Raw genomic sequence first — 12,802 nt, 5'->3', positions numbered from 1 at the left:
CCTCATCGGGTGTACAGCACGTATGATAGGGGTGGAGTGGGAATGTAAACAGATTCTATACATTTTAGTCATCATCTCATGCACTGTTTTTGTAACATGGAATTGGGGCGGTCGGGTAGCCTAGTGTTTAAAGCGTTAGCTCGTCACGCCGAAGACCCGGGTTCGATTTCCGACATGGGTACAATGTGTGAGGCCCATTTCTGGTGTCCCCCGCTGTGATACTGCTGGAATAGTGCTAAAAGCGGCGTAAAACCATACTCACTCACTAACTGTAACATGGAATTCATTGTTTTCTGTTTGTAAAAGCGATTTGAAATGCAACAAATAAAAAAGTATAAAAAATTTACCTGTTAGATTTCTCATTGACATATATATAGAATGATATATACACATGATCTGACTTCAAGATGGAGAATCGTCGCTAAATATGTCTTTAGAACAGCGCCCAGACGACATTTTAACTCACTCACTCTAAACGCACTCTCCTCTGTCTGCAGGGGATGAGTGAGTCTGGTTTTACACCGTTTTTAGCAATACTCCAGCAATATACGGCAGGATACATCCAGAAATGGGCTTCACACATTGTACCCAGGTGGGTGCATAAGATGAGGGAAAGAAAGCAACACTCGCCTCCCCTCCCCCCTCACTGTGTATTGGGACTGTAAGTAGCAGTTTTATTTTTTAACATAACTCTAATTATGATGTCTAGACCAAGCCCGGAAAAGAACAGCATACAGTGGAGAATAATCCTGCAGTTTCTTCATAAAGCAAACATTGCAGGCAGCATATAACATAATGTGCATATTAATAATGCGCCAAATCCCCACCTTCAAGCATGCTTCAATATTACATTATTACCCCGGACAATGGATCAGTGTGGATCACGCGATTTACTTTCTCAGCTTCCTGGGGAGTATTCAACCCAAGGTGCCCGTGAGGCGCTAGAAGGCTAACAGTCACATCTCATCCTACCGGGTACCCATTCCCTGCTAGGTAAAAGAGGTTCTTGCCTATGGAGACGCCATATGCTACATGTGTTTCAGTTTGGGTCAGGACCGAGTTCAAAAATATTCACAGGGGTCAAGCTGCCGAACATCCGCAACGGAAAAGGGTGGCCAAGTCGTCTAAGGCGCCGCAATTCGCTGTGCAGAGTTGCGTCTCAGTGACCTATGATAGTGTTTCTAGGTTTGTTCGAACCATACCCGTGCTCGTGGGTTTCAAAAAAGTGCTAACGTCTAAGACTTGCATCACTTCGAGCTTTCCTCCCACATTTAGCTGACACACCGTGATATATTTGGCGTTAACACCCACTCATTCACCCACTCCCCGACCAACGTCATATGTGTAGTCAGTATAACTTTTGGTTGTATCGGGTGGTCACATCGCGTGTTTATCGGACCCCGAGGGTTGTTGCTCAGACTATCAACCACTGGTTTGACTCGATTATATATGTTAAAGTACACCCGATTTATTTCATATGACTATAAAACTCGGGTGTTCTTTAACTTCTTTTGAGAAGTAAAATAACAGGGCCGTCGTGATATAACTGGAATAGTGTCGACTGTGGCTAAACAACATCCGTTCACCCCCATATTCAGGTTTTAAATAAAACACGCACCTGCTTGGCAAAGGTATTGAACAGAGATAGAAAATTTACAGTATGGTCCTTTTGCTGTTGATCCTCCCGCTTACATTCGTAATACAAATGATAGCCTAATCATATCGCTGATCATGAACAAACTGATAACGACGAACCACAGGTAACTGACGATGAGTTGAAGTGGCGTCTTTTCCCGGTTTTGATATCTGATCCTATTTCGCTTCCGATTCCTACTTTTAGAAACATGTTGACAATGGCGGGTAGCATGCTCCACTCGAAGCCTACCATAACAAGGAAGTGATACTATGCTGATAGGAAGGTAGCGCAGTCATGGGGGATTTCTCGTGGAAAGCGGCCAGAAGGAAATACGGTGTCGGTAAGTGGAATCATACCATATAAAGTTTTTATTACAACCCGATCGTAGTGACGAAGCGAGAGGCGGTCTCGCCAGCTGACAGTGACAGTTCATTCCCGCGACACACTACTCCGTACGGCAATACATTGCCACTTGTTACACCCGTATGTTGTATGTTTACAGACAATATCTTTCGACATTTCTTAGGAACTTTGGTGATATTGCTTCGTGATTATGATAGTCTTACACGTTAAGTATTCCACTGATAGAGCGTGAAAAAACACACAACGTGAAGTATTACTTGACACTGTGGACATATGACACTGTCACTATCAACACTGTTGAACGATAAGCTACTGAATAACAATATATATCACACCCTGTGCCTAAGCCGGTATACATATTTATTGAAATGATGACGCTAGACAGGAATCACTCCCATTTCAACTTTATCGTACATAGTATGTTATGAGTATGTATAGGCTCACATTTTGTTGGTGTGCAGTAGTGACATATTCACACTGAAATACTAATAACATCATCTTATATCTTTAGCCAGAGATAGTGATGTTTTCTCTATCCAATACATGAAACTAAATATCCCATGATATCTTAATAAGCCACCATGTCATTAGTTATAAGTAATTTGATGATATCATTTTGGTTATGACTGTCATTTAATCATGCAAGTTTTGTGTATTTTTAATCATGATTAATCATGTTTAGGCAGAAAATGACCAATGATTGGCTAATGTTTGACATGTTTTTTTTAAAGTTTTTGCACTCTATATTTTGCATTACTCTAACAATGATATATTAATAATGTCAAAAACAACGTCTTGTGTAGTCAAAACAAAACAACCATCACCTCACTACAACACCTCATCAACAATCCTGACCATATTTCCGGGAAGAAACAAAAAATCTTCATGTCATGAATCACTGGATAAAAACTAAACAAGCCAGCCATTAACAGTGTCTACCTACCCACTGCATTACCGACTGTGCTATAGAGAATCACTACCACCCCAAATGTTTAGGGGTGAAACGATACAGCAAGGATATGAGATGTATCACGACACATTGATCACGATACAATAAGTATCGTGATGTGTGTCTGCATTTGTATAAACTCACATAGACATCCTCAGTATATGCGACATGTGACACACTTGGTCAGCCCATTAACAGATGTGATTTATAAGTAACTTGAAACTGAGTTTAAGCAGGAATATTTGGAAATATATCTATTCATTGGTTCAAAGTACCCCATAGACTGGACCAAAGGGATGATGATGATTTGGAGATTTTACGAGTGCTTCCAGAGGACCCAGTTTTGCACTTGGACCAGAGAGAGTAAAAATATTGAATACCCAAAGAAAAACATAAATAACCAGTGAGCATGCTCATGAGAATGAGGATGTGTGGAACACTTTACTGAAGCTTTTGCCTTTGTGGGATTAGTTTGTTGTTTAACGCCACACTCAGCAATATTCCAGCTATATGACGGTGGTCTGTAAATAATCGAGTCAGGACCAGACAGTTCAGTGATGGACATCAAGAGCATCGATCCACGCAATTTGGAAACAACGACATGCATCAACCAAGTCAGCGAGCCTGAGCACCAGATCCTGTTACTCGCCTCTTATGACAAGCACAGTCACCTTTTATGACAAGCATGGGTTGCTGAAGACCTATTCTAACCCGGATTTTCACGGAGGCCTTTTGTAGGAAATACATAAATGCTATATACTTTCCAGTGTTTTGATTGTCTATCCACAGGCAAAAATCTTTGTGTAAATAAAATTGTTGCTGAGCACTCTCCTCCACACACGGAGAGCAAATGGAATGGAAACACCAAAACTGAAAAATGGCATCACTGCTCATAAATTCAGAAAATCAACATGAACCAGTCTCGTGTCCTGCTGAAATAGGAAACATGGTGTTTAGATTTTTTAAGAAATGGTGATAGCACGTCTTGGTATATGGTCAGTAAAATAGTGTTTGTCATAGCTTGAAATGACATGAGCAAATCAAGATAATCAATGTTGAAGTGCATAAATAAAGGTGCAGACGATTAGGAGATAAACATACTGTGTTTTCAATGTAGAGCTAGGTTACCTGTAGATTTAACCACGCTAAATTGAATTACGAACCGAACGTGCAGCGTGAGGTTTCAAATGTTAAATTTAGCGCGGTTAAATTTACAGGTAACCTAGCTCTGCATTGAAAACACAGTATGTTTATCTCCATTCTACCATGACTAAATAAAACGCGAACTCTTTATACTGAGTGAAGCGGCATGGGTTGAGTTCAGAGTGGGTTATCGATCTGAATTACGGAATCACCGAACAAAATATGGTGCCGTATATACTCAAGCAGTTTGTTTACACGGTAATACTTCACTCGAACATATGACAGGCATTGAAAGCATATAAGCACGGCAACTTGGTAAGCTAACATGAGGTGGGCATCCCTAAAGAAAACAAAGAAAGCTTTGCAAGGCTTTCGCTCTACATCGCGCGTCACCATTATGACGTCATATCGCTCATTGTGACGCAAAAGATATGACGTCACAGTCGTATATAGAAAAGCACCAAAATTCCAAGCTCTCTGTTGTCTCCAAAATGTACATACATTCCCTTTGTTGATTTCTGTCGTGTTTTTCTGCACGAAATGTATTGCCACACATCCTTTGAATATTGTAGTAACCGCATCTGTGCATTTTGTAACCTGTAATTGTAGAGATAATTATTTAAATATGCCTACCGACAATGACTGAAAATAGTACTATTATATGAATATTAGCTCCGCGGTGATGCGGCCGTCAAACCAGCTGTTTCAATCAGAGGGGGTTTATTGTGATTTAATAGCCTCTGATTGACCAATCAGAATCGGGTAAATTCCAAATTCATGGTAGAATATGTGTTGACAAGGGACTCTGATCTGTTGATTTATCATGGCAAAGACGTATATACGTCTTTGATCATGGGTATGATTTCATTTGACAGTTCAAATTTGAACAGTGCACAATGAGTTTCTATGAAAACAATAATGCATGGACATCAGGCAATTGGACTGAGTTTTTTTAGGTTTACAAATAATTAAAAGTGTCCGTCATATCTACCACTTCTGTCTTATGGAATTCATGCACACAACGCCACATCACATATCACAAAATCAAACATTTAAGTTGGATTATAAAAACCCTGTACAAATATTTTACTATCGAAGTCTGTAAACCCTAACCCACAAAAGTTTGTCCAGAGTGATAGGATTCCCTTGTCTATATGCTGTCCTTATAACTTAATGCCATCACAGAAACAGAGCTCGAGATAAGCTGCTTATCTGCGTAAAATACGCATCAGAAATGCAGAAATATGCAGTCAAATAAAATCCAAGCGTATGAAATACGCAACGAACATTGCAGATACGCTACAAAAATATAACTTGTGCGTGTCATCAAAATATTGTAAGTAACCCTGCGTATTCGATTAGCAAATCAGCAACATATTTTGAAATTATAAACGGGCATTCCGTCAACCTTGCCAAACTCCACGATGACAGTTACATCATGATTATTTGCCATCACACTTTCTTGTGGAAGTATCACGGTATTTTTGAGTCCTATAAAGCTCTCAACCCACACAACACCAGTTTGCAGGGACTAGATGAATAGTGTTTTTAGATATTTTACTTAAATACCCACATGTGTAAAAACTAGTGGGTAACAGAAATTTGAATACCCAGATAGAATTACTGATACCCAATGATTTTAATATGCATGGGTAAAATACCCACAACACCAAAAGCTTATCTGGAGCTCTGCAGAAAACATGTTGTATTGGGTTGTATGTAGCACAAAGGTTGGTTATTCACTCAGGGATTTGTCTAGACCTTATCAGAGGACTATATTTAGCCACAGGTCTGCAGTTAATGTCAACATATAATCTCACACTGGATTTATGATATTCACAAGTCATGTAAACATGGTAAATATACTTTTATATAGTTAGAATTAATGTCTTTGTGGAGGTAAGTGTACCTCACAGAGGAAGAGACTTAAATGCTTAATTGTATATTTTTTGCATTGAATGCATTGTTAAAATGCCTCTGATTATAAGAAAATGAGAACCATAAAAAAAGCAATTTTAAGCAAAGTATTTTTTTCTCTCAGTTTGACTGCCCAAGTCACTATTTAGAATACAAGGGCTGGTCAAAAAGGTCTACGACTAACAAACAAAACCAACAATTATAACCATGATAACAGTGTTTTTAATTTTATTTTTCAACGCAATCTCCCTGCTTTTCAATATGCTTGTCATATTGATAGTGAACCTTTTTTAAATTCTAGTCAGGAAGAAGTTTTCTGAAGCCACCCTGAAAAACCCATTCACGGCAGCTTTGAGGTCATTGTTGTCGTCATAGCGATTTCCACGAAGGTGTTCTTTCAGTTTAGGAAACAGGTGGAAATCCCTTGGTACCAGGTCTGGCGAGGAGGGAGGGTGAGGAAGATCTTTAAACCCACCTTGTCGTACAGCAGCCTTTGCAAGTCGAGTTGGGCATTTATCCCAGTACACTTGTGACTTGATGACTGCTTGGTACTTGTTCTTTTCCTTTTCTATGTCCAGTAGGACCGCTATCATGTTCAACTAGCTGTCACTAATATACAAACAGCCTCAACAGACGCATTACAATTGCAATGAACTATTCAAACAATGTACTACATTGACAAGTTCACTTTGTTATGGCCCATATTTGAAAGTTTGTCAGACTCAGAACTTTTTGACCAGCTCTCGTACTATATATATATCTGCGCCACTCATTTTAAGATAACCCTATTTATAACAGTCTCAATGATGCACATGTCTGTTTCATGTCAACGTTAAAGTCAAAACCAGTTTTCAACTCGTAAACTATGATGCTTCTGATTGGTCGAATTTGATTGGGCGTGTCTCTGATATGTACAGTTATGTAGTGCTGACCCTATCTTGGCAGTGTTGATAAGTGTCACCAGGTTTTTGTAAACACTTTTACAGACTCATCCACCAATATGGTTTTCAACATATTTTAATTAATATTTTGGATGTTTTTAATAAACACTTTCACTGAATTTATTTATATCGATTGACTGTTATTAATGTTTTTTAATGCTTATGAATAAAAACGTCAGTGTTGAATCTTTTCATGATGATGATTATCATCTTCATCAGCATGGATGTAGCCCATCAGCTGATATAGCTTCAAGTTCAGTGCAGCAAGCATAGTGTTTTAATTACATTAACCATGTGAACATGATCAATGTATTCATGTTAACTCTATTGCCAAATGTCCAGCTCATGAACTTGTTAGAGGCAGGACTGATTTAGATAGTGACCTCACTTGAGAATGAAGCTAAGGTAGTGAAAGTCTCCCAAGGTATTTATCAGACTAGAATGGAAATAAAATAAACTGGATAATCGAAGATGTCGTCACCAAGGTGACCAAACTTTGGGGGATCTTTTTTCATCTTGTTCATTGGCGAATTATATCCATAGTCACGATGACCCAAATAGTTTTAATTGATTGATCGTATGGCCCAACTTCAGAAAAACAATGGACAGTGTGTAGGCGAAGCTTAACATCATTAGAGTAGTAAACTCTTCTTCTTCTTCAGGCATTATAAAACTTTTAGGACTGTAATTGGAAACCGGTTTTGACTTTGATTCCTGATTGTTGTTGAACTTAAGTGATGATGTACTTTATCACAAAGGAGACACTCCATCCTAAGTCTGTTGACACAGGGCTGATTGTGATGGACAGTTTAATGTGTTTTTCCTGTCCCCATGGTTGAATAATACCTTTTTGTTTTTTGTGCATGTCACATCACGCTCTTACACACTTCATATTACAGTGAAAGTACATGACTTTTATCAAATTACCATGACCTATAAATAGTACTGTTGTGACTTATGTGTCAGCTGGTTCCTTTAGGGGTATGTCGAAGTGTATGAGAAGTAACAGGGCATTCAGACTGCAGTTACCCCAGTCACTCATTCTTTGACCATAAGGCAGGATGTTAAGTGCTGAAGCCAGAACTGAAATGTCAAATGTTGAAAAAGTGTGGCAAAATATAATGAAGTCAGCAATGTAACCGATGAAACAACATTAAATGTATTTTTTATCGCCATTGTTACTGCTTTCATTTCCATCATGAAAATATTTGCCATCTTTAGCATTTTAGCTTGCCTTTTGCCATGCTGGAATGGATATCAAACTATTAACTTTCAATTTTTTTTTATTTTATTGATTTACATGATTTGAGAGCTTTTTAAAAAGTTATTCATCGGATATCTCTTGCTTAAGTTATAAGTATTTTTTTCCAGGTAGCCAGTGGTAAAATTAAGAAGTCAAGCCAATAGTGTAGGTAGTCAAAAGCATTTGAAATGATCTTTTATCAAATAACTATTATATGTACAAGTCATAGCATTAGTCTTGGAATTGTAGATTAGTGGAAACTGTACTTGAGTTTTGCTATTTGTGACTCGAACAATGATGCAGTTTATGTTACTAGATCATATAGGTATATCCTTGCTTATCCAAAAAAACTATCAACTAAAATAAAATACTAATTACATTAATATTTATTATGTATTTCGGTTCATTGTTGACTTTAAGAGGAATTATTTGCGAGTACAATTAGTAGCAGACACGTGTAATTTTGTTTCTACATATGTGTAGCAATAGAATTTAGTCGCCACAAGATATTTTTCAAGGTAGTCATTTGACTATCTCGGAAATTTAGACAGGAGACAAATTGAAATTTAGTTCGCATTGGCGACCGTTCTAGTCGCAACTTTCAGGCCTGTTCAGCAGTATTTTAGTGGGAAATAATTCCTTTGATTGACCAATCAGAATTGATTATTTCCCAAATTCATTGAAGGATTTATGATAACATTCCTCAATATTACGTATGTCTCACTTTTTTTTACCATGTTAACACCCAGTACATGTATGTCTCTGTAAATGAATGTGTCTGACATGTTTGTGACAAGCTTGCCTCAGCGTTTGGAAGTTTGAATCAGCACTGGGGATTTTCATTGTTTTGAATCACCAAAGGGAGATAAGCATTGGACAATATTGTGTTGAATCCCCAAGAGGAGATGCTGGCTTCGGATGTGGGTGAACCTCTGAACAACACTGCTTGGAATCACAAGGGATAGACAAGCATTGGATGATACTGCTTTGTACGTCTTGAATCCCCAAGGCTATACAAGCATCGGGTGCTGGGAAACTAACTATATTGTGTTGAATGCCCAAAGCTATACAAGCATGGGGTGCTAGGAAACTAACTATATTGTGTTGAATGCCCAAAGCTATACAAACATGGGGTTCTAGGAAACTAACTATATTGTGTTGAATGCCCAAAGCTATACAAGCATGGGGTGCTGGGAAACTAACTATATTGTGTTGAATCCCCAAGGGATATACAAGCATGCAGTGCTGGGAGAGTAACTATATTGTGTTGAATCCTCAAAGATATTCAAGCATGGGGTGCTGGGAAACTAACTATATTGTGTTGAATCCCCAAAGATATTCAAGCATGGGGTGCTGGGAAACTAACTCTATTGTGTTGAATGCCCAAGAGGAGACAAGCATGGGGTGCTCAGGGAAACTAACTATATTGTGTCAATAATAGCAAGACACATAATAAGTCGTCTAGACAGTAGCACCATCATGTACGTGTATAAACATTTGTGTTGATGTGAAGAATTCACAGTGAGCATGGTGAGTAGGGTCCCTGTTTTTACGTTAAAATGCAAAAATGTTAAAAAAATACACTGCTTTGAACTGTTGAATCCCGAACTTCCGGGGTACTTTATCGGTACTTTATTGAAGCTGGGATAGTGTATATTTGACCTGTGAAGATCTGTAGAATAGGTCACTAGCAACCCATGCTTGTCATAAGAGGCGACTAACAGGGTTGGGTGGTCAGACTCGCTGACTTGGTTGATGCATGTCATCATATCCCAATTGCGTGGAGGGGCAGTCGGGTAGCCTAGTGGTTAAAGCGTTCGCTCGTCACGTCGAAGACCCGGGTTCGATTCCCGACATGGGTAAAATGTGTGAAGCCCATTTCTGGTGTCCCCCACTGTGATATTGCTGGAATATTGCTAAAAGTGGCGTAAAGCCATACTCACTCACTCACTCACTCACTCAATTGCGTGGATCAATGCTCATGATGTCAATCACTGGATTGTCTGGTCCAGACTCAATTATTTACACAGACTGCCGTCAAACAACAACAGACAAAGTGTTTATATTTGAAAGGTCAAATTTTGATTTTTCAGCCTATCAAGACAATCTCTAAATCATTCAATATCAATTTCAATGATTGCACCAGATAACAGTTTGCAATTTTGCAATGGATATTCTTCAGTCACAGGTGGTATGTGTTACCTGGTGTCTCACACACAGGTGGTATGTGTTACCTGGTGTCTCACGCACAGGTGGTATGTGTTACCTGGTGTCTCACACAGGTGCTATGTGTTACCTGGTGTCTCACACACAGGTGGTATGTGTTACCTGGTGTCTCACACAGGTGATATATGTTACCTGGTGTCTCACATAGGTACTATGTGTTACCTGGGGTCTCACACACAGGTGCTATGTGTTACCTGGTGTCTCACACACAGGTGATTTGTGTTACCTGTGTCTCACACACAGGTGGTATGTGTTACCTGGTGTCTCACACACAGGTGCTATGTGTAACCTGGTGTCTCACACACAGGTGCTATATGTTACCTGGTGTCTCACACACAGGTGCTATGTGTTACCTGGTGTCTCACACAGGTACTATTTGTTACCTGGTGTCTCACACAGGTACTATGTGTTACCTGGTGTCTCACACACAGGTGCTATGTGTTACCTGGTATCTCACACACAGGTGCTATGTGTTACCTGGTGTCTCAAACACAGGTGATATGTGTTACCTGGTGTCTCACACACAGGTGCTATGTGTTACCTGGTGTCTCACATACAGGTGATATGTGTTACCTGTGTCTCACACAGGTGGTATGTGTTACCTGGTGTCTCACACACAGGTGGTATGTGTTACCTGGTGTCTCACACACAGGTGCTATGTGTTACCTGGTCTCCCACACACAGGTGCTATGTGTTACCTGGTCTCCCACACAGGTGCTATGTGTTACCTGGTGTCTCACACAGGTCCTATGTGTTACCTGGTGTCTCCCACACAGGTGCTATGTGTTACCTGGTGTCTCACACAGGTGATATGTGTTACCTGGTCTCCCACACAGGTGGTATGTGTTACCTGGTGTCTCACATAGGTGCTATGTGTTACCTGTGTCTCACACAGGTGGTATGTGTTACCTGGTGTCTCACACACAGGTGCTATGTGTTACCTGGTGTCTCACACAGGTGATATGTGTTACCTGGTGTCTCACACACAGGTGCTATGTGTTACCTGGTGTCTCACATACAGGTGCTATGTGTTACCTGTGTCTCACACAGGTGATATGTGTTACCTGGTGTCACACACAGGTGCTATGTGTTACCTGGTGTCTCACACACAGATGCTATGTGTTACCTGGTGTCTCACACACAGGTGATATGTGTTACCTGGTGTCTCACACAGGTGATATGTGTTACCTGTGTCTCACACAGGTGATATGTGTTACCTGGTGTCTCACATACAGGTGCTATGTGTTACCTGGTGTCTCACACACAGATGCTATGTGTTACCTAGTGTCTCACACACAGGTGGTATGTGTTACCTGGTGTCTCACACACAGGTGATATGTGTTACCTGTGTCTCACACAGGTGATATGTGTTACCTGGTGTCTCACACAGACTGCCGTCAAACAACAACAGACAAAGTGTTTATATTTGAAAGGTCAAATTTTGATTTTTCAGCCTATCAAGACAATCTCTAAATCATTCAATATCAATTTCAATGATTGCACCAGATAACAGTTTGCAATTTTGCAATGGATATTCTTCAGTCACATAGTGATTGTATTACCAATGTAAATCCCTCTAAGTCGTTTGGGTGTGTCAAAAACCAGAATATTTCAACAATTTTGAATCAATATGTGTTTCGTGTGTGTTGATGATTGTAAAACAAATTAAGTGAGCAATGGCCTGAAAGATCATTCATAAGGGAGAGCTCTTTCAATTCAAGATATGGAAAGTTTCCTGAAACCTGATGATCAGGCGCATTGGTGTCCTCCCTGATCAGAAAGGACTTGGCCAGAATATTGATTAATGCTCCCGAAATAAAATACAGAGATATTTATGATGTTCCAGTCATAATACTTCCTTCAGTCAGCCCTGTATAAGTGTTTTTCCTCTGCACATTTACAGGTTAGGAACGCAGAGAGGGTCATGGGTGTACAAACGATGCAGTTGTAGAATACATTGATGGCTTGCTTTTGTGTAAGTTGCACATTTCACAGCAGGCTTGTCATATAGAGGATCAAACCTGATCAATATTTAGAATGTCAGTAGATCATGAAGTGAGAGGGCCAGTGTGTTGTATGATGTATTGGTTCGTCATGGTGACGACACGGGTTTGATTCCCAACATGGGGCCAGGGTGTGATAGCAAAACCACGAGAACCTCAACACTGACTCATCAAACTGTTCCATGCATAAAATATATCCAGCGGTAGCAATCAGTTGTACCAAAGTGCTATGCTTATGGTTATGATTATTTTAAATATATGTACATGATAAAGTAATGCTGCAACTAAATATGCTAAAATAACGTGACATTGGAATTTGTTATTCCTGATCTGATAATGGTTTTAGATATATTTCATTCTGACCATTGCGTCAAAATTCTA

General features: G+C 39.6%; 1 protein-coding gene across 5 annotated transcripts in view; it reads left to right on the top strand.

Annotated features, from left to right (window-relative positions):
- The first annotated feature begins 1,843 nt into the window (after positions 1-1,843).
- LOC124136721 (dedicator of cytokinesis protein 3-like) overlaps positions 1,844-12,802 on the top strand; it is a 150,638-nt gene continuing 139,679 nt past the window's right edge. For all 5 annotated transcript variants that reach the window (XM_048396860.1, XM_048396862.1, XM_048396859.1 and 2 more), the window contains exon 1: positions 1,844-1,976. In XM_048396860.1, the coding sequence (XP_048252817.1) occupies positions 1,931-1,976 (46 nt within the window). In that variant the 5' untranslated portion in view covers positions 1,844-1,930. The remainder of the gene's footprint in view (positions 1,977-12,802) is intronic.

Source organism: Haliotis rufescens, unplaced genomic scaffold (genome assembly GCF_023055435.1).
Source record: "Haliotis rufescens isolate VD_foot unplaced genomic scaffold, xgHalRufe1.0.p SCAF_16, whole genome shotgun sequence".
Lineage (NCBI taxonomy): Eukaryota > Metazoa > Mollusca > Gastropoda > Lepetellida > Haliotidae > Haliotis > Haliotis rufescens.
The sequence above is the reverse complement of the archived record's forward strand: the minus strand, read 5'-3'. Positions and strand labels throughout refer to the sequence as shown.